A 22,847-nucleotide genomic window follows, 5' to 3' on the forward strand; every position below is an offset into this window, starting at 1 on the left:
TCATCTTGTCTTTGTATTGTGGCATCATTCTTGGTGAGGGCAGGATGCTGCACAGGGTCAGGGTCATACCAGCCTGGGCTACATAATCAGAGAGCTCCTCTGTCTTTTTTCATGTAGTCCAAGGAGGTACGTCTCAGGTCATTCACACTGGCATGGACAATGACTGAGTCATATTTGTACGTGCTTTTGAGTGACCTGAGTGCGTGTGTTATATGGCGGATCCTAGCCCCCGATAGGCAGCTTGCTGTTACCCTCTCCTTGCTCAGCCTGGTAAGTGGGACGTCAGTGTGTCTGACTATAGAGTCACCTATTACAAGTGTATCAGGCATAGTGTTTGGCCTTAAGGGCTATGATTTATTGACACACCGATTTATTGAAGTATGTGTTGCATGTGTGTGTTATGTTTTGAGGTGGTGGACTTTTGGGTGTCTGCTTTGGGAGCCTCTGCTGTTTTGGTAAGTTTTTTAATAGAGCCTCCGAGTATGTTTTTGTGTTATTATGTGCTTGATTTGCAGTTGGGGTAGGTCTATGTGTGACTGGGTTTGTTGTGTGTGTGGTTACCTTCTCCTCCTGTCTGGTCTTGCCAGTCCTGAGTTGAGAGAGTTCAGCCTCCAGTTTGGCTATATAGTTGCATCTCTCACATGTATTTGTGTTTGTTGAGAGGAGGAGAGGGTTGTCTGTGTACATGAGACAATTATAGCATTGTCTCAAGATTCCCAGATTAACCAGCTGAACAGGAGAAGATGCTAGCAATCTACCACTCGACATGCTAGAATATTATAAGAGAGTGCTGTGCCTTTAAGGGAAGTGGTTGGGGTGGTAGGTGGATGTAGTGCTACTTGAGTTTGAGAGTGCTTGCTTAGAAGAGAAGCTTTGAGAACAAGTGCTATGCTTATAATATAATGAGTAGACTGGTTATTAGGGCTTTCTAAGGGAAAATTTGAAGAGCAGACTTGGCGGAGCCAGAAAAGGTTTAACCGGCGCTATGCTGTCGCACAAAGCAGCAAATGCGGATTTTAAACAGGGAACTTCAAAAGAGCTAGAAATGGTCCAAAACAACCAATTACTACAGCTCTTGTGCTGAGGTCACTCCTTCAGGGACAGATGGGCTGCTCAAGGCTCCCCACTCCCACTGGTGAGCAAAGAAACTTCCTTCTATCCAAGTAAGGTAATGGACAACACAGGAACTACACCACAGCCCAGAATACAGCAAAGCCTGTAAACTGGTCTAAACTAGTCGAGGAGAGGCAGGAAAACAAGGATTATTTTTTTTTTTTTTTGTTTTTAGATAGAAAACACACAGAAATACAGAAGGCAGCAATAAATCAGTTACACAGGCTAGCACACTTTAGTGGGCAGCCTCAACAGTTAAATTAAATGAACAAACAACAGATTTTCGATCAGTTTTCGACCAGGTAAAATTTTAAGTGCAGATACTATATAATGCAGCAAACAGTTAAAAAACAGTATAAGCTTGTTTAAAATAAGCAAGAGAAGTTATTCCAAGTAAAAAACAGAAAAAAATACTTAAATCTGGAAAGTAGTCGCTTTTCTCAGTTCTCAGTAGCTAGGACCACTCTGCAGGACCACGTGGAGCTGTCTCTGAGTAGTATGATGGGATTTGTTATACAGTCTACTGATGCTGGGATTCCCCTAGGTCGAGTTGTTTTTTTTTTTGAGTTTGTTCTGTGCTTATTCCTGGTAGGCACAGCTGTGTCTATGCATATGGCACAAAGAATTCCACATAGGCAGCAGTGTTCCCAGGGTTGGGTGAGGCTTGAAATTTCACCAAGTTATTACTTAGTAGAAAGCTTCATAGTAATAGTTACTGTATCTTCCAGGGTTAGCAGGGGTCCTAGGTTTTATTTTTATTTCAAAAGAGGCCTCTATATGGTCCAACCTTAGCAGAGAGGGCATTACACTAGGGTTAGTGTAGCATTCTCCTATGGTAGTGAAGACCAGATCCAGAATGTTCATGCCCTTAATGGACATATGGACAATCTGGTCCAGGGTGTTCATGTTGACAAAATCCAGGAATCTATGAGCCTGCAAGTTTAGGGTAGTATATAATGCCCACTTTATCAGCATGAGTATGGTGTTGGAATGAATGTCTCCAGTAATTTTAAGAATGTGTTTTTGGTTTCTTACTTATAGTGGGACCTATAGCTTGCGAGGAAATGGTATGGGACTTTCCCTGTGGTAATTTAGACACAGAGTAGCTGACGTGCACTATCTTATTTGACCGACCTTTTGAGATACGTTTGTTTTTGTGTAAATTGAGACATCTGCACTTTTAGTCCCTGCCTCTGCAGTAGCTAGTCTAAATGTATGGAAGTAGTGTAGCCATGCACTGCTGGGGTACTGTTTGCAACTTTAAACCATGTCTCAGTAACTGCAGAAAAGTCTGAATTCTCAAGGGTGAGGAGAGCTTACAGTTTTTTGTTTAGACTCCTGGCATTGAGTAGTAACACTTTCAGATTTTCTAGGGAGGGTTTTGCTATGTTGTGAGGTTTGTCATTCTGGCATTGGCTAAAAAATACGCAATGGTGGAAAAGGACAGTGTTTTGGCTAATATTCAAAAGCCAAAACACTGTCCTTTTCCACCATTGTGCATTTTTTAGCTCTCTGGCAAAACAGTGTGGTCTGTTGACCGTAGCCTGTTATGCTGACAGATATTGTACCTTCTTGGAGTGATGCCACAAATTAACCCAGTTAATAAAGTCAGTCATCGTGTGTTCATACTGTGCAACATCATTGGAGAAGGTAGAATTCTGCTCAGTGCTAGGCTGATAATAGCCTAGGAGACACAATCCAAGAGCTCTATCATGTCTGTGTTCATATAATAAGTTTCAAGTCATTTACACCAAGGATGACTATGACATGAAGCAAAATATTTGTCTTACTCTATTCAAACACAATCAGGATGAGTGGATGGGAATCGCAAATTCACAAGAAAGGCACTGAATGTTTGGCATCCTAACCACCAACTATACACTGCTTCCCTCAAGCTGTTCAGCAGTTTGGGTGCGTGGATGGTGCCCAGGTTTGGAAACTGGCCATTTATCCTATCCTGGGCAGACTGTAAACCATATAGCTTAGGCTACTGCAACAGTGATGTATTTAGACATTTACTTTTATCATATGTTTACCTACCCAACTGTACTTTTCTCTGGTAAACTAACACTCCCTGATACTTGATTTAAAAAAAAAAAAAAAAAAAAAAGGGAAATTTCTTGCCCGTTCTTTCCACAGCAGCAGTTAATCAGTTTACATTAATCTCTGCATTGTGGTATGTTTAATTTTTGCTAATGTCCAGGGAACATAGTTCTAATTTATGTTTGGCCAAATTGGCAGTTGAAAAGAGAGGGGAAGATAATTAAACCTGCTTTCAGGGAGTTCACAGGAATACAGTTTTTACTATTTTGTTTTGTAAAAGAGTATATTCCTTTGCTGCTCTTCTCACCTAAATGTAAATGTATAACACTTCGGAGTGTTATAGCTTGTACTGTCTGTAGACATAATGTTTATGCAGGGAATGCATTTTATTGGGAGGGAACATCTACCTGCTAGGTATAATGGAATCTGCTAAATTAACATTGTTACGTTTTTCTTCCAGGTATCATTTTTGCCAATGCCATTGTTTTTTGCATGTGGAGAACACCTTCCTTACAGCGGACCATGATTCATTATTTCACTTCAAACCCTGCTTCTAGTAAGTTTGCATTACTTGTCCATTAATTAGTATATGTTACTCATTTTCTGTTCCTGTTTCAGTGGACCCAGTATTCTGGTTGGAACACATCACTTAAGGGTTGTGCAGACCTCCTTGTACATTGACTGTACCATGTATGTCGGAACATGACCATACTTAGACTCACAAGTGCCCGTGATGGTGAGAGAATTTTTCCCTTTGTGCCTGCCAACCATCAAACCTCCCCTTCAGACTGAAGGCCCTGTTTTTCCCTAGTGGTGGTGAGTCCCCAGGTCTACTAGAGTAAAAGCTGTCGAGGGGCATCATTTAGGCAGACACATGGGAGTTTGTGATTTCCCTGGCATCCCAGCAGTGAAAGCATTTGTGCAATTCCCTAACATGCTGTGCCTGATAAGGGTTTGGGAGGGAGCAACTACCTGTATCAGTGAGTACTTGGACTGCCTTCCTGCGTGGAATGCTCACTGCCTTCCTGCATGGAATGCTCACTTATGTACACTTAATAATGAGGGCTAACACCAGTCTGTGGCTTTGTGAAGCAAACACCCACCCCTAGCATTCTTATTGCAATGCTGGCTTTCCTCTAAGGGAGTGTGACTGCATGTGTCCTGCTCTGCCTTGCTACTGCCACCATGGAAACTATCATCCTTTAATTACAAGCACCATCCTATGCCTGAGCCACTAATTAAGCTCACATTACCTAGGCACTAGTCAGGGCTTTATCCCTCTTTGCACTGACAAGAAGAAAAAAAAATAGTTACTTGTAAACTCTTGGGATGCAACTCTGACAAGAAAGTAATGACACGGTTTACACAGGGACATCAGTGGAGTTCTTTTGCCTCTGTTATTTTGTGTAGGTTTCCTAATGAATTTGAAAGCTCTAACAGTTTGGGGAAGCTGACCTAAATTGCAGATCTGATGTCATTTTTCTTTCATTCCTGAACTGATGGTTCTAAGATCAGACCTTGGATTTGGCTTGGCCGCATTTACTGGACTCTCAGATCCAGCTCTCGAGCTCCTCCCTTTACCTATAATGCCCCAAGCACCCTGCAGTACCTCAGATCTTGTTTGCTGCCTTATCTTTACAGTTGCTGATACTTGTTGTAGAACTTTGTGGTGTAGTTTTTTTGCAGAGAGTGTAACTTCTTTTGTAATTTTTTATTAGTTTCACTTTTCCTAATCACCTCTTCCTCCCTTACCATAGATTTTTGGTTTCTGTTGTGTTTGGATTTCTTTTTATTTTTCTCTCCTTTTCTTCCTTTTGTAGATGTTCTTCGTGTTTCACTGTTGCAGTCATCACATTTGGGTTATCCTGCCAGGGGTAGCCCTCAGTCGACCCGAATACCAGAGGCGTAATATTTCTGCGTCAGTTGCTGTCGCTCCCGGACTGACGTCAGGTCATCAGTGGTATAAAATCAAGGTAGCCGACTCCATTACATCAGTCTTTCTTGCCGAGGAGCCCGAAGCAGTAGTAGTTTGCACATGTGCCAGTCGGCCGCTATTTGAGTTTTCGTTTCCGAATTGAAGTTGAAGTCTTCTAAAGCTAAGTACCCCGTTAGGGATCCTTTTTTCTTGCTCTAACCGATGTCAGAAAAAGTAAACAATTGTCTCGCCTGTGGAAAGCAAATACCACACCGAGACTTCCATTCTTACCGCGTCACCTGTTTAGGCCCGGACCATGATGTCCCCCGCTGTCGCTTTTGTGCTTTGTTCAGCGCCAGAACTATACATCGTCAGGCCCTTATTGTAGCTAGATGTTTTCACTCTGTCCTCTAATTCCAATATGGCTTTGGTAAGCCATCTGACTACCAAACTTCCGAAAAAACGTAAGGATAAAGACAGAGACCGCACAGGTTCAAAACTGCCGACGTTTCCAATAAGCTAGTAGTCAGTTCTGTGGTCCTCAGTGAGGCGCTTTTGCAGCCCCTGATGGCCCGCCTCTGTGGATTCACAGGCTGCTACCGAGACCCTTTCAGAGTCCGGTATGCCGCGAGACTCTTTGACTAAGGATCCTGTGGATGTCTCTACCTTGGATGGGTCCGAAACCGCTGAGCAGGCACCGGCTTCAGAGGAAGTACATCGCACTACTGATACTCGGCACAGACCGACGACTTCTTTCGCGTCTTCATTTCTTTCTAAATCTTCCGAGTTTCTAAGGCTCAGGGTACGAACTACACCCAAAGAACCGACGATCCAGTCTCAGACACCTGCTTCTTTGCTTCAATCTTAAATGCTTAAAATTGCGGAAGACCTTATTATGCTTATTAGGGGAAACCAGACTACCCCTTCCAAAAGAAAGAGACTTGTCCCCAATAGTTTTATCTGAACAGGAGTCCGATGACTCTGATGCATCTGAATATGAAGATATCCAACCCCTCTCTGCTTATGAGGATTCTGATGCAGAGGAAGCCATTCCTTCTGCCTCTCCACCCGAGAATTTTTCATTTGGGGAAACCCTTCATACTTTAAGGGAGCATTTCCAGTGGGAATGTCAAAACTATCCTCAGTCAAAAAAAGAGACTCTGGGAATTCTTAGATTTACCACAGCACAGACCTTTGGCCATTCCTCCTGTCCTGGATGTTGTGGATGGTGTTTTTATGGAATCCAGTTTGACTCCTGGCACCCTTCCTCCTGCTCCTAGGAAACCTGACCGGTATTACAGAGTCCCTGACTGTCTCAAATTTCTTTTTAAAAATCCTACTGCTGAACCAGAGGTCATCTCTCAAGGATTTTAAGGAATTAAAGCAACTTCAGCTAAGAATCCCACCCCCTCAGATAGGGATTCCCAAGCTTTAGACAGATGGGGTAAAAAAGTATACACCTCTGCTACTCTTGCTATTAGAGCATAAAATTGTCAGTTCCACATGCTGAAATATCAGCAACATTCCATGGAACTCCTCAAACAAAAAATATCTTCCTTTCCTGCTTGTGCAGAAAATAAAGAATTACAAGAGCTAATGCATTCTGCAAGCCAAGTAACTAAGCACACCTTGCAATGTGGGTTTGACGCCCTAGACGCTTCTTGCAGGGCAGCAGTCACATAATGTCCTTAAAAGGCATGCTTGGCTTAAGGAACAAACCTTGTATGTCAAATCCAAATTATTGAACACACCATTGAGCAAAGACATCTTATTTGGCACCAAGGCAGAAGAGGTCTTAAAAAAGATGGAAGAAAAAAGCTAAATCTGTGCAGTTTGACTTCTTACAGGTCCAGTCTTCGAGGTTCAGTAGGCATTGCCCCTCCAAGCACTGGTCCTTTCCTGCCCCTACAGGCCAACACAGCCCAGACCCAGGGGAAGCAGCCCCCCAACCAGCAGCCCCAGGGAATGCAGAGATCTAAGCAATGGAGTTCCTCCTCTTCAAAAACAGGGAGTGCAAAGTCACCCCCTTATGGTAAGAACTCACAATGACTTTACACCTCCACGCCTTACCTCTGCCCACCTGCTTGTGCCCCTAGGAGGAAAACCTCCTTCCATGCAAGCAACTGGGCCACTATTACCAATGACCGATGCATCCTCAACGTTGTGTCCCATGGGTACAGCTTTTATTTCCACACTCTGCCAACCTCAAAAGGGTTCCCAGATCTTCCTCCAAACCAGTGGGCAGAGGCCAAAAAGCAAGTTCTTTCCCTGCTCTCCATTAGGGCAATACAGCATGTTCCTGCAGAACAGATAGGCCAAGGATGTTCTTCATCTCACATTGCTGCAGTCCTAACACTTGGGTAGTCCGCTGTCCCTCGGTCGGCCCGAATATCAGAGTATAAGGCTGATGTCGGTCAAGGCGCATTTGACTGACATCAGAATGTCAGGGTACAAATGCGCATGACCGACGTCATATCCTCAGTCTTTTTTGCTGCATGGTCCGATGCAGAAGCAGTGTTGCAAGTGCCGTTCGGCGTTCTGAAATTTTTCGAATTCGGAGTTTCAGACCAAAGTCAGAGTTGGTTAAGTACCCCGTTGGGGAATATTTTGTTTTTTTCTTGCCTCAGTGGTTTACCGGATGTCAGAAAAAGTGAATAACTGTATTTCTTGTGGGAAACAGATACCGCATAGGGATTACCATAATTTATGTATACCTTGTTTGAGACCTGAGCACGACGTTGTTGGGTGTCGCTTTTGTGCTAGGTTCAATAAACGCACTATAAAGCGTAGGTTGGATTGTGCCAGGTTGGTCTTTGGGAAGCGGTGCAATTACAATATGCCGTCGGATGCTCCGCCGGCTTCCTCAAAGAAGCGCAAGGACAAGGCAGTTAAACCTAGGTTAGAGGAGTCGTCCGAACCGGACGCCGGTTCTTTAGAGGCGTCAGTGGAACCGGTGGTTCCGACGGAGGCCTCTCTGGAGTCCCAGGGAGAAACTGTGTTTTTACAGGATGTGGCCTCCCAGGAGGCAGGTCAGGCTGTAGGGGCTTCTCAGGTAACTGTACTCCCCTCCCTTACTAAGGTGTCTATGCCCTCTCTTTCTGCTTCCAAGGCTTCTCCTAGAGGCAGGTCTACTTTTGCTTCTGTGGGTGTCACTCCTAGTTCTTCAGGTTCAGTGCCCAAGAAGCACATGCTTAAAATGGCAGAAGATTTAATTACTTTGATTAGAGGCTCTATGCCCCCTCCTGATAAGAGGCCTAGGATGGAACCTGTGTTGGGGGATTATGAGCAGGCTTCGGATGTGTCTGAGTCTTGGCTGAAGACTTGCAGGAGTATTCTCATTATTCTGATTCTGATGTGGATGATTCTACTCCTTCTGCTTCTCCTCCTGAGGATTTTTCTTTTCAGAGACTCTTCACTCCATGAGAGAGCATTTTAAATGGGAAGGTCAGGATTTTTCTGATTCCAGGAAAAGGCTTAGGGAATTTTGTTTTACCCCAGCATAGGCCTTTAGCTATGCCTCCTGTTCTGAATGTGGTGGAAGATGTGTTTGCAGAGGCTTCTCTTAATCCTGATTCTTTGCCTCCTGCTCCTGTTAAACCAGATAGGTATTACAGGGTGCCTGAAGCTCATAAGTATCTTTTAAGAGTCCTAGGGCAGACCCAGAAACTGTTAGCCAGGGGCCTAAGGGTGTTAAGGCTTCTGTTGTCAAGAATCCAGTTCCGGCAGATAGAGGCCAGGGCCTTGGATAGGTGGGGAAAGAAAGTTTATACTTCTTCCACTCTAGCCACGAGAGCTTTGAATTGCCAGTTTCACATGTTGAAATATCAAAATTATCTCCTTTCACAGTTGAAATCTAAGGTTGATGCTCTGGCGGAAGGTATTGATTGTAAAGAGTTACAAGATTTAGTGCATGTTTCTGAACAGGTGGGTAAGCATTCTTTGCAATGTGGTTTTGATGCTGTTCAGGCCTCGTCTAGGGTGGCTGCCACTGGGTCAGTTCTTCGCAGGCATGCCTGGCTGAGGGATCAAAATTTATCTGACCATGTTAAAACTAGGATTTTGGATGCCCTTTGCAATCTGATGTCTTGTTTGGTTCTCCTGTTGAGGCAGTTTTAAAGAAAATGGAAGACAAGGCTAAGTCTATGCAGACTGTTAAAGATTTTTTGCAGGTTCAGCCTCCAAAATTTAGTAGAAATTGGCCTACTAAAGGGTGGACGTATCCTTCTTATGATTCCCAGTCTAGGGGTAGATCTAGACGTGGCAGGGGCAGAGGTCAGGGCTCTTTCAGGCCTAGAACAGGGAGTTCTCCTGCACAGTCTTCGAGTGAGGGCAGGGGTCAGTCCTTTCGTAAACAGACCCAATGACCTACCTTTTCAGCTGCCAGAACCTTCTCGCCTGGCAGCACCTTTGGGAGGAAGGTTGGCACTTTTCAAAGAAAATTGGAGTTTGATTACCCAAGAGATGGGTACTGGATATCATACATCACGGTTACAGGTTTTATTTCCATACCTTGCCTCCTTTCAAAGGCATGCCAGACATTCCTCCTCAACAAAGAATAGAGGCTCACAAGCAAATTTCTCTGTTACTCCAAATAGGGGCCATACAGCCGGTTCCTATGCCAGAAAGGGGCCTAGGATTTTATTCTCGCCTGTTCCTTGTGCCAAAAAAGGGGAACACGTGGAGACCAATTTTGGATTTATCTATCCTCAACACTTATCTGGACATTCCCAAGTTCAAAATGTTGACGTTACAACAGCTTTTACCTCTACTGGGCAAGGATCACTGGATGGTAACTTTGGATCTCAAGGAGGCTTACCTTCATGTTCCTATCAGGCTAAGTTGCAGGAAATATCTGCGTTTTTGGACTGGGACTTCTCACTATCAGTTCTCTGCATTACCCTTTGGCTTATCTACTGCGCCCAGAGTATTTACGAAAGTTCTGGCTCCAGTGATAGCTTTCTTCAGGCTAAAAGGAATACAAATCTATCCTTATTTGGACGATTGCCTGATTCTGGCTCAAGGAAGGGACGAGCTTCTTCGTCATTTGGAATTTGTGATAGCAGTGCTAAGATGCCTGGGGTATTCTGTGAACGAAATAAAGTCCAGTCTAGTACCCTCTCAAGACATGTGCTTTCTGGGTGTAAGACTGAATACAGCATCCCAGATGGCCTTTCTAACCCCGGACAAACAAAAGAATCTTTCCCTTTACTTCCATCATCTATCTCTTCAGTCCGGGCTGACTGCAAGGACAGTCCTTCAAGCCTTAGGGTTCATGGCATCTTGTATTCTGGTGCTTCCCAATGCCAAACTGCATATGAGGAAGTTGCAATGGTATCTCAAAAATGTATGGACACAGCACTGCCAGCATCTGGACACTGTCATTCAAATAATACCTTGCATTCAAAAGGAATTTTTGTGGTCGGCTCAGGAATGTCACCTAAACAAGGGACTCTCTGTGACCCGGCCAGAGGCGAGTCAAATTCTAACGACAGATGCCTCAGACAAAGCTTGGGGAGCTCATCTAAACGGAAAGTGGATACAAGACAAGTGGCCTGTCAGACTACAGCATCTACATATCAACTTGAAGGAGATGTTAGCAGTCCAGTTTGCATTAATAGCTTTCAAGGATTTACTTCTTCCAGGGCAGGTGTTGATTCTAACAGACAACACAACTGTCATGTGGTACATCAACAAGCAAGGGGGAACACATTCTTATCCTCTATGCAGGCAAGCAATGATTTTGTGGGAGACTGCTCTCAGTTTACAACTAAGTCTTCAGGCAAGGTTTCTGCCGGGAGCACAGAACTCCTTAGCAGATGTGTTAAGCAGACAAATCATGGATCCCCACGAGTGGAAACTGGATCTTCATGTATTTCAGAAATTGACAGTGTCCTGGGGAACTCCAGACATAGATCTGTTCGCTTCTCCACTAAACCACCAGCTGCCAAAGTTTTGCACAAAGCGGTTTCATCCCACAGCTTGGAAAGTGGATGCTCTTTCTTTCAGTTAGAAAAATCTTCATGTGTATGCCTTTCCACCGCTGCCTCTCCTCCCAAAGGTACTTCTAAAGGTCAGACAGGACAAGCCAAGGATGATTTTGATAGCTCCAGATTGGCCTCGACAGCACTGGTACCCATTACTGAGAAGTCTAGTACAGAAGCCTCCATGGCCTTTGCCTTTGATTCCACATCTGTTGTCCCAGGAGGACAGTCATTTGCTCAATGTCAAACTTCACTCTCTTCACCTAACAGCATGGCATATTCTGTTTTAAACCATAGAGGGTCTCAACTTCCACAACAAGTTTTGAATGTGATTTTGGAAGCTAGAAGGCCTAGTACAAGGAAAGTGTACGCAGATAAATGGAAGAGAAATTTATTTTGGAGTGCAGCTAAGGATTTGGATGTTTCTGAGCCTGATTTAAGTGTGGCTCTTCAATATCTTACTGAGTTATTGGACAAAGGTTTGTCCTTCTCTTCTATTAAGATTCATGCTGCAGCAATTTCAGCTCACTACGACTGTGACCCACCATTGTTTTCTCATCCTTTGTTCAAGCAATTTCTTAGAGGGCAAAGAATATAAGACCCCCACGGGCTCCTACTCCTGCTTGGGATCTCAATTTTGTGTTGGAGAAACTCACTCTACAACCTTTTGAGCCTGCAGCTACTGCTGAGTTGAAATATTTGTCATGGAAGACTGCTTTTTGTTGGCCATTACCTCTGCAAGAAGGGTTTCTGAATTGCAGGCCCTTATGGCAGTTGAGCCTTTCTTAATTTTCCATAAGGATAGGGTATCTTTACGTACTAATCCTACCTTTATGCCTAAAGTGGTTTCTAGTGTGGCTTTAAACCAAACTATTCATTTGCCTACTTTTTATGCAAATCCCCAAACTAAAGGGGAAAAGATTTTGCACACTTTAGATGTACACAGGCAGTTGCGATATTATTTGGACAGAACTAAAGGGTTCAGACAATCTCAGCAGTTATTTGTTTCTTTTGCTTTGTGCTCTCAGGGCAAGCCCGTGTCAAAACAAACTATTTCTAAGTGGGTTGGATTTTGCATTGCTTTCTGTTATTCCCATCATGGCAAAGAGATTCCAGCTGGGATTAGGCCTCATTCCACTAGGGCTACTGCCACTTCAACAGCTTTTTGAGGGGTGGCTACTAAGGATATTTTGGAGGCAGCCACTTGGAGTTCAGTGCATACCTTCTCTAGGCATTACCACCTTCCACTGTACTCTAAATCCAGGGCTGGTTTTGCCACTGCTGTGTTGCAGGGCATTTTGGCAGCTCCTGCTTCATTATAGTTTAGCCATCCTCCCTTACCTCTGCTTTGGGATTCTACCCAAGTGTTAGGACTGCAGCAATGTGAGATGAAGAACATAGTACAGTTTTGTACCTACCACAAATGTAGATGTTCGAAGATCCACATTGCTGCAGTCCAATTTACCCTCCCTCCTTCCCCTCTGTAGTTTGAGGTGGTTGTGTGGGTTGGGTTATCCATCTGAGGTATAATTGTATAATTGTATATATTGTATATATTGTACATATTTTTGGTGTTAGGCTGGTTGGTTGTTTAGTTGTTGTCTATGGGTTTTGACCTTTCTTTTTAGGGTCTTCTGACATCTGGGGCAAGAAAAGACTGAGGATATGACGTCGGTCATGCGCATTTGTACCCTGACGTTCTGATGTCAGTCAAATGCGCCTTGACCGACGTCAGCCTTATACTCTGATATCCGGGCCGACCAAGGGACAGCGGACTTACCCAAGTGTTAGGACTGCAGCAATGTGGATCTTCGAACATCTACATTTATGATAGGTACAAAACTGTACTTTTCTTCTCCAGACTCTTTCTGGTGCCCAGAAAAGAGGGCACATGGCGCTCCATCCTCGATCTATCCATTCTAAACACCTTTCTGGTGATACCAAAATTCAAAATGCTCACCCTCCAGCAGCTTCTACCAATGCTTTCCAAGGATGCTTAGGTTAGCCACCCTAGACATAAGAGGCCTACCTACATATCCCAGTCAGGGAATCATGCAGGAAATACCTACGTTTCAGGACAGGAACTATGCTTTTTCAGTTCTCTGCGCTTTCCTTTGTCTTATCCACTGCTCCCAGTTTTTTCACAAAATGCCTGGCTCCAGCCATTGCTTTTTGAAGACTGAGAAATATTCAGATTTACCCACGCTTAGACGATTGCCTGATTCAGGCAGTCAGGAAGAGTTGTTACATCACCTGACGTTTGTAGAGGACCTACTAACCTCCCTGGGGTATACTACCAATGAAAAGAAATCAAAACTAGTCTCCACAGAAAAAATTGTATTCCTGGGAGCAAGCCTGGACACTCCAAAATAAAAAAAAGCCTACCTGACAGGCTACTTCTCTCACCTAGCCACTAGAACCCAGTTAACCACAAGGAAAATCCTGCAAGCTCTAGGGTTCATGGCTTCCTGTATCCTACTTATTCCATATACCAGACTACATATGCGGAAACTACAATGGTACCTAAAAAGCCTTTGGTGTCAACACTTTCAAGAACTGGAAACTCTTAATACCAATGATACCTGGTCTAAGGAAAGATTTTTTTTGGTGGGCAGCAGCTTGCAACCACAAGGGACTTCCCTTCTCACAAACCCATGCCACCCAGACCCTCACCACAGACGCATCAGACTATGCCTGGGGTGCACACCTGGATGGCAGGTGCATTCAGGGCCGCTGGAGCCCAAATCAAATACATCTGCACATCAATCCAAAAGAGATGTTAGCTGTCCAGCACTCCCTGACAGCCTTCAGACTCCTACTCACCCCGGGGCTTCTACTGATCAAAACAGACACCACCACAGTGATGTGGTATATCAACAAGGAGGGAGGGACTCACTCTTATCTTCTCTGCATGCTCGCCATGACCTTTGGCACACGGCCTCAGCCATGCAGCTACACCTGCTAGCACAATTCCTGCCAGGCTCTGTAAACTCTCTGGCAGACAACTTAAGCAGAAACCTGCTAGACCCACACAAGTGGCAGCTAGACCACAGAACCCCCACCATTGTAACCCAGAAATGGGGCACCCTGTAGGTCGACCTCTTTGCCTCCCACTGGAATCATCAGCTCAGAAAATTCTGCACCAGGCAACCTCACAGCAAGACCTGGAAAGTTAATGCTCTATTCTTCCAGTGAGTGAACCTCTTGGTCTATGCATTTCCCCCTCTACCACTCATATCAAGGGTATTGCACAAAATAAGGGAGGAAAAACAGAGGGCAATCCTGATTGCCCCAGACGGGCCATGCCAGCACTGGTACCCACTGATGCATAGCCTGTCACCCCTGTCACCTTGGCACTTACCTCAGATCCTTAGACTCCTTATCCAGTGGAATGGAGAATTCGTGCATCCCCAATTGCATACCCTCAACTTGGCAGCCTGGCTTATTCCCTGACCAACCCCTCAAGCTGCCAGCCTAAGCAAACAAGTCCTAGATTTTATACATGAGGCCAGACGCGCCCCACCACTAGGAAATCCTATGCTGACAAGTAGATAAGGTTTTGCACCTGGATCCAGGCTAAGGGAGCCAGAACGGCACAGCCGTCCCTACCTCTCATCCTGGATTACCTGGCAGAACTACTACACAGGGGTCTATCCTTCTCTTCTATTAAAATCCACGCCTCTGCCATCTCTGCTCATTACACCACAGAGCCTCCTCTCTTCTCACACCCGCTCTCATCAGACAGGTCCTAAGAGGGGCTAACAACTTAAGGCCACCCAGAAGAGCTCCTATTCCAGCTTGGGACCTTAACTTTGTGTTGGAAAAGATCACCCTACTCCCCTTTGAAACTGCAGCTTCAACAGAGTTCTAGATTTCTCTCTTGGAAAACAGCCTTGCTTCTGGCCATCGCTTCAGCTAGAAGAGTATCAGAGCTACAAGCACTCATGGCTGTAGAGCCCTTCATCATTTTCCATGTTGACAAAGTTTCACACTGGGCTAACCCATCTTTCATGCCTAAAGTGGTGTCCAGTGTGGCTCTCAACCAAACCATACATTTGCCCATCTTTTTCCTAACCCACAAAACAAAGGGGGAAAGGATTCTGCACTCTCTGGATGTGCACAAACACCTCTGGACAGGACTAAATCTTTCAGAAAAACTGATCAATTGCTAGTCAGCTTCGCAGCAGGAGCAGAGGACAAGGCCATATCCAAACAAACGATCTCCAAATGGACAGCGCACCGCTTCCGTTCCTGCTACAGACAGCATGGGAAACCACCCCCAAAGGGGGTCAAGACACATTCCACCAGAGCAACCTCCACCTCTGCAGCCTTTCTCAGAGGGGCCCCCACCAGGGACATCCTGGAGGCTGCAACATGGACCTGTACATACCCTCACCAAGCATTACCACCTGCCTATCTTCTCCAATTTCAGGGCAGGCTTTGCCACTGCAGTCTTGCAGGGCATCCTATCCAGCCCCCATTCTTCTTGACTGCCTCCACCCTTTTCTTCAGCTTTGGGAATCAACCCAAATGTGATGACTGCAACAGTGAAACACGAAGAACATAGTAGAGTTGTGTACACTTACCATAAATTTTGATGTTCGAGTGTATTCACTGTTGCAGTCGTGGTTTCCCTCCCTCCATCCCGCTGGTCTCTCTCTCTCTCTCTCTCTCCTTACAGGGATTTTTTGGTATTTACTTTCTACTGGTGGTGGTCTTCCACCATAACCTAGCTCCCTATGTGGGGGGCTCCTGACAGGGCAAGAAAAGCTGATGTAATGGTGTCGGCTGTCTGATTTAATACCACTGACGACTTGATGTCAGCCCTGGAGCGACAGCAACCGATGCAGAAATACTATGCCTCTGGTATTCGAGCTGACTGAGGGCTACCCCTGGCAGGATAACCCAAATGTGATGGCTGCAACAGTGAATACACTCAAACATCTGCATTTATGGTAAGTGTACACAACTGTACTTTCTCTATACAATTGTTGATTCTTTCTTTCTTTCTTACTCTCTTTTTACTGCCCTTCAGGGGGTAATTCTTTTTTCTACCATTGTTGGCTATTTTCTATGGGAAAAAAAGCTTAAAAATTGTATTTTTTTCTAACTCTGTCAGCCTGTTTCCTTGTTGCTACTATCGCTGACAATCCCACTGGGTTTGAGAAATGGACTTCCTGTAAGCACAAGATCCCGAATTCTCTTGCCCTCAGAGTGTGTGTTTGTTGTCTGGGCATGAACCATTTCAACACTGAATTTGTGCTGGTTTTAACTCTAGGGCCCTTAACTGGCGCATCAAGCTGGTCCTAAAGGGTTGGTTACCTCCTACTCCTATTTTAGGGGCTCATACCCCCGCATAAATACTTAAGGCCTCTTTGGAGGCAAAAGAATCCAGGAAGCGGTCTCCCACCTGCTATCCAAAATCAACTTCAACTTCAGGGCTTCCTGCCAAAGTACAGACAAAGTAGTATACGGCACCCTTGGATCTGACACTTTCCAGGTATACAAGTCCCCGAGGACCTGGTCCCCAGATTCATTCCGGAGTGTGCCTCTCCTCTATCAGATCCTCCAGGAGTGTTTATGATAAAGTGAATAGGCTGATGAGGAAGATTATGTTCATATTTCACTGTTGCAGTATAACTTGTAGGATTTCCTGCCATGGAAGCCCTTGGCTGGCCTAACTACCAAAGAATATTTCCCTCCTTCTAGAGGTGGCAGATGCCATATTCCATGTCACTACGCTTCTGTGTAAGGGGAGTCAACCGGCGCCATGACCTCAGTTCATTCTTGCCATCAGAGCCCAAAGTAAAGTCCCAGTCAGTGTGTCAGTTGGTCTGCACCAGAGAAAGTCTACTTTGGAAGATTAAGTACTCCCTTTGGAGAACCTTTTATGTATCATTTGACTAATGTTAGAGAAACTTAATAGCTGTCTCCACTGTCGAAAAGCAATACCACACCAGGACTTCACTCTTTGTGTAACTTGCTTGGGGCCAGAACACAATGTCTTCATCTGTCATTCTTGAGCTCACTTTAACAGCAGAACCATTAGGCTCAGGGCCAAGATTTTAGCAAGATATCTTAGTGAATCGTCAGGCTGTTCGTGTCCTGTGGCGTCTGCTGGTCGAACTGAGATAGACATCACTAGGCAAAAAAAGAGATAAGGAAAAATGATCCAGGCTTAGGCCGTCGGATGATGCCTGCTCACTGTCAGCCAGTCATCCTAGGCTTGTTATCTCTGAAGAAGGGAAGAATCTTTTGCAACCCCTTTCCATGACCAAGGTGGTGGTGCAGGCCTCGATCAAGATCTCTTCAGAGTCTTGATATGCCTTCTGGTTCCTCAGTGTCTTTTCAAGCTATAGGACTCATTTCGTAGGTTGTGTCTGTGACCATTATACAGGCTACGGCTTCAAGCAACCGCACCAAGACTGACTGTGGATCTTCACATTGCCAGGATGTTGCGACAGCCTTTCGCCCACGTGAGGTATTTGACCATTCTTGGCCAGAGTTCTGTTACAGGCCAAAGCCTTAGGCCACTCTCAAAAAGGCGACTCTTGGCCAGTCTCAGCCTAGGCCTACCGGCTGACATTCCCAGACATATCAACAGGATCTTGTGAGGGTTGCTGAAGATCTAATCTCTCTGGTTAAATCCAGATGGCCTCCCCCTGAGTTTTCTCCAGGTAAAAGAAAAAGTGACACCCCGCAGAAGATCTCTAAGATTCTTTTGATTCAGATGACAACCTTGACCAGGAAGGATTCTACCTTTAAAGAGGATGCTTCCATTGTCTCCTTTGGTGATTCTGACTGAGAGGAGAATCTTGCATCGGCCTCCCCTCCTAACGATATTTCCTTTGGGGAAACTCTTCACACCTTGAGGGAACATTTCAAGCGGGAAGCACAAATCTACCCATAATCTAAGAAAAGAATTGTGGAATTTCTTAACCTCCCTAAACACAAATCCCTCGCCATACCTCCTAACTTAGTGGTGGTGGATGATGTATTCCAATACTCCTCCTTAAAGCCAGACTCACTGCTTCCTGGCCCTAGAAAGCCAGACAGGTTTTATAAGGGCCTGGTTGACCACAAACATCTCTTTAAGAACCCTGTGGCAGATTCCACGGTTGTGACCCCAGGCCCTAAGGGAGCCAAAGCTAGCTCATCCAAAACCCTCTTGCCTATTGATAAGGAAAGTAGGTCCTTAGATTTGGCAAAAAAAAAAAAAAAAAGTATACATCTGCTACCTTTGCTATGTGGGCCTTGAACTGACAGTTTCACATGGTTAACTAGCGGGAAACTATTGTGGACCAAAGAGAACGTGTTGTCCCAGCATTCACAGGCTCTCACACACAGAATAAAGCTGATCCCTTGTCTCCGGAAGGAATTTGCCTGGTGGACCCAGGCATGCTCCCTTCAATCCAGATTTCCCTTTCAGATTCATCCCCTAGGAGCAAACTCTGACAACGGGTACATCAGAAATAACCTGGGGAGCCAACCACCTGCCTCCAGACTCAAGGAAGATGGGACTCTAAGTTCAGATACAAACGCATAAATCTGAAAGAACGTATGGCAGTCCAAAAAGGCCTGATAGCTTTCCAAAAGGAATGCAAGCCAGGAGTACTAGTATTGAAGACAGACAATGCCATGATTATGTGGTACATAAACAAACAAGGGGGAACCCACTCTTATCCGCCTTGCCACCTAGCAGTGTATATTTGGTTAACGGCTCACTCCCTAGGATTGCACCTCATGGCACAATACTTGCCAGGTATACACAGCCAGCTAGCAGATCACCTCAGCAGAAGCTTGTCAGACCCCCACACGTGGCAGCTGCATTGGGAATCATTTTTCAGCATAGCCAAAAATGGGATGGGCCATTGATGGACCTTTTTGCGACCAAAGAAAATGCTCACCTGAAAAACTTTTGCTCCAGGGACAAAATGAAGTCAGCCCCGAGGATAGATGCTTTCTTCTTCACTTAGGCCATTTCCTCTATGCTTTTCCTCTAGTGCCACTGCTTCCCAGGTTATTGCTAAATATAAGAGAAGAGGGGGCAAGGGTAATACTAATAGCCCCAAGCAACACTGGTACCCTCTGCTAATCAGCTTACCAGCAGAGAACTATGACAGCGGCCACAGAGAGTAGTAGACCTATTAACACACCCGAGACTGTGGATGCTCAGATTGTCAGCATGGATGATACCTTCATTTCATGGAAGGAATCTCTCTTTGACAAGCAAGTATTGGATATCCTAAAAGAGACCAGGAGACCTAGCACAAGGAAGTCTTACTCTGCCAAATGGAAAATATTCACTCTTTGTCGTAGACAAAAAGCACAAAACCCTTGTCTAGCCAAGATTCCTTTCGGGCTTTCTTATTTGGCCAGCCTTTTTGACAAAGGACTCTCTTAATCCTCCGTAAAAATCCATGTTTCAGCTGTTTTCAGTCTACCTGCCTTCTTAGCCTCCTCTGTTTTCACTCTCCACATGAAACATTTTCTGAGAGGGGTTGTTCACATTAGGCCTCCCAGAAAGAGCCTCCCTTTCCACCCTGGGGCCTCAATTTTGTGTTGGGAAAACTCACCCTTTCACTTTTCAAGCCAGCTGCTTTCCCCGAGTTAAAAAATTTGACCTGGAAGACTACCCTGTTATTAACCATCACCTCAGTCAGAAGAGTTTCTGAGCTTCAGGCCCTAATGTGTGTGGAATCCTGTGTCATCTTCCATCCAGACAGTGTCTCACTCAGGACTAACCCTTCCTTTATGTCCAAGGTGGTAAGAGAGACCTCTTTGAATCAATCCATAAATTTGCCTACCTTCTTCCCCAACCTCCAGAACAAATGGAAAAGGATCCTTCATTCTTTGGATGTACATAGGCAACTGTGTTACAACTTAGCAGCACCAAGAGTATCAGGAAATCAGACCAACTGTTTGTGGCCTTCTCCAGTAGCTCTGAAGGGAAGCCAGTATTCAAGCAAACCATCTCTAAATGGATCTCCCACTTCATTTCCTTCTGTTATAGCTGTTGTGCCTCCCCCACTAAGAAAAAGTTGGCAGAGCAGAGCTCCTTTGTCCATACTCCTAACAGAGAGGCCAGGAAACTGGACAAATTTGGGAAGTGCATTTATGGCTCATCATCCTTTGCCTTATGGTCATTGAACTATTTGTCACATTTCACCAGGCTGCATAGGGATTTGACTAAAGGGCTTTCCAAATTCTTTTCTTAATCCATCTCTGTGGAGGACTGCAAGAAGCTTTCTTCACAGTTGCCCACTTTTCTATCCATCTGCAATGCTTCCATGAGGTTAATTTCCCATACTGCTGAGGTTACTTCACGGGTGCCCGGGTTCAGGCATAACCATAAGAAGACTTACTTGGATGTGCTTGTGCAACATTGTGAAGCCCTTCAAGTCTTCATTCATCAATTTCCCTTTTGCTTGGATCATCCTTGTTTGACCCCACTGTTAAGGAAACACTTTCTTGGAATGAGCAGGATAGAAACGCCTAGTCTTCCATGGGCATCCATTTCTCACCCCCTCAGAAATCCTTTTCCAGGAATCCTTGAGGTAGAAGGCAGATGTGGTTCTGTAAGTCCCAGGGTTCTTCCCAAGACTCTCAAGGGGATATCTCCACAAGAGGCAGAGGGGGAAGTTCTAATAGAAGATTCCATCGTCATGTTAGAGGAGGCCCACAAAATCAGGGTTTCTGAGACTTGTACTCGGGTAAACCTTTTCAGTACTCTTGAAAGGTTGCCTGACTGCTCATCTCCGGAGGCAGTCTGGGGGAGCTTGTCTCTGCACCCAGACACCAGGGCATCAGTCCCAAAAGATACTTGGATGTGGAGAATCATATCCATGCACCCAGACGCCAGGGCATCAGTCCCAAAAGATACTTGGATGTGGAGAATCATATCCATAGGTTATTTCATACGATTTTCACAAATTTCCCCAGACAGAAGGAAAAGGCTCCCCAACGTTTCACCCAGACCGAGAAATGCAGCAGCTCTAGAAATTCAAAAAACTGCTAGACGTAAGAGTCACCCAGGAGGTCTTGCCAGACCAGAAAGGATTCTGAACATATACTCAAGATTTTTTTAGTGGTAAAGAAAACAGGGAACCTGAGACCAATTCTGGACGTCAGCAAACTGAATCAATTTGTAAAGTACTCAAAGTTCTGAATGGTCACTGTTTGGGCCATTCTGCCATTTCTGCAAAAGGATGATTGGATGTGCTCCATCAATCTTCAGGGTGCAGACTATCATGTCAAGGTGAACAGATGCTCTCGAAGATACCTGCACTTTCGGCTGGGGGCCAGTCACTATCAGTTCAGATTTTTGCCCTTTGGTCTCATCACAGTCCAGAAGGTTTTTACCAAATGTATGGCAGTGGCAGCAGCTCACTTGAGACTGCTAGAATTCCAAGTGTTTCCATATCTAGACAACTGGCTCCTCACTGCCCCAACCAGGTATCGCTTCATAATCCAGGGACCACTTGCTCCAGTTATGTCCATCCCTGCGCACCCCAATCAACCTTTGCAAGTCGCATCTTCAACCCATTCAGAGCCTGGAGTTCATAAGTGCTCACTTGGGCACAGTCGGTCAGATACTCCTGTCCACCAAATGGAATACAGACCATCAGATGTCAAGTCGAACAAGTTATCTCACACCCTTCTCCTCCATCCAGACTGATTCTTCAGACTTTAGGGTCAATGGCAGCAACCATAACCTTGGTTCCTGTGGCCGACTTTTTTATGCATAATCTTGATTGGACTTTAGCTGTTCAGTGGTCGGTTCTTCGCTATCCCTTGTCTTCTCCAGTCAAACTCACACAAGTATGCAAAGACAACCTGTTTTGCTGGAGTCAGTTGGATGAAGTTTCTGAAGATTGCCCTCTTATCTTTCCACCTCCAGTAGCCACAGTAAGTACAGATGCCTCCCAGTTGGGGTGGGGGCTTATTTTTTTGGGAAGGACAGTCCAAGACACATGGTCTGCAGAAGAGACCAGTTCACACATCAGTGTCCTAGAGATGAGTGGTCATTTTCATTCTCCTCCACTTCCCACCATTATTCTCCCTTCCCTTTTATTCCTGGACTGACCTTATGGTTGATGTCCTTCAAGAATGCAATTGCAGTCATAACATATGGGTTGTCCTGCCTCAGGCAGCCCTCGGTCGGCCGAATTCCAAAGTCTGGGTCCGGCGTCGGCTGGTGTCGCCTCCTCTCCGACGTCACAACGGCTGGAGTATAAAGGCATCGGCCGACGCCATCTTCTTCTGTTTGTCTTGCCGCGTGGTGCCCGAAGCAGAAGCAGTTTGCAAGTGCCGGTCGGTCAGCTCCTCTGTTTTCAGTACCGAAGTCATCTAAAAGCTAAGTACCCCGTTGGGGAACATTTATTCTTGCCTCAGCCGATGTCAGAACAAATTGAGAAAGTTAATTGTTTATCTTGTGGTAAACCAATACCTCATAAGGACTTCCATTCTCTCTGCCTTCCTTGCCTGGGCCCAGACCACGACGTCTCAGCCTGTGCTGCCTGTGCTTGCTTTAATAAGCGCACTCTCAGGCGCCGTGCAGAATTCGCCGAGGACTTTTTCAGTGAATCTTTTGCGTATATCATGCCGTCGGATCAACCGACAACCCAATCTGCTAAAAAACGCAAGGACCGGGACCGACATCCTCGGCCCGTGTCCACTACCGATGCTACTCCTAAACCCTCTGCTAGTGCTCTGGTCCCTTCAGAAGTGGTAAATCAACCGCTCCAGGCCGACGACACGGCGTTAACACGACCTTCGGTCTCGGAGATCTCTCC

At 45.3% G+C, this 22,847-nt stretch overlaps 1 protein-coding gene across 1 annotated transcript in view; it reads left to right on the forward strand.

Moving 5' to 3' along the window:
• The window catches only part of PARL (presenilin associated rhomboid like), a 1,565,180-nt gene that overhangs the window by 799,309 nt on the left and 743,024 nt on the right, over positions 1 to 22,847 (forward strand). Inside the window, exon 5 of the mRNA XM_044070014.1 lies at positions 3,617 to 3,712. Coding sequence (XP_043925949.1) covers positions 3,617 to 3,712 — 96 coding nt within the window. The remainder of the gene's footprint in view (positions 1 to 3,616; positions 3,713 to 22,847) is intronic.

Source organism: Protopterus annectens, chromosome 4.part1 (assembly GCF_019279795.1).
Source record: "Protopterus annectens isolate FY-2018-M chromosome 4.part1, PAN1.0, whole genome shotgun sequence".
Taxonomy (NCBI): domain Eukaryota; kingdom Metazoa; phylum Chordata; order Ceratodontiformes; family Protopteridae; genus Protopterus; species Protopterus annectens.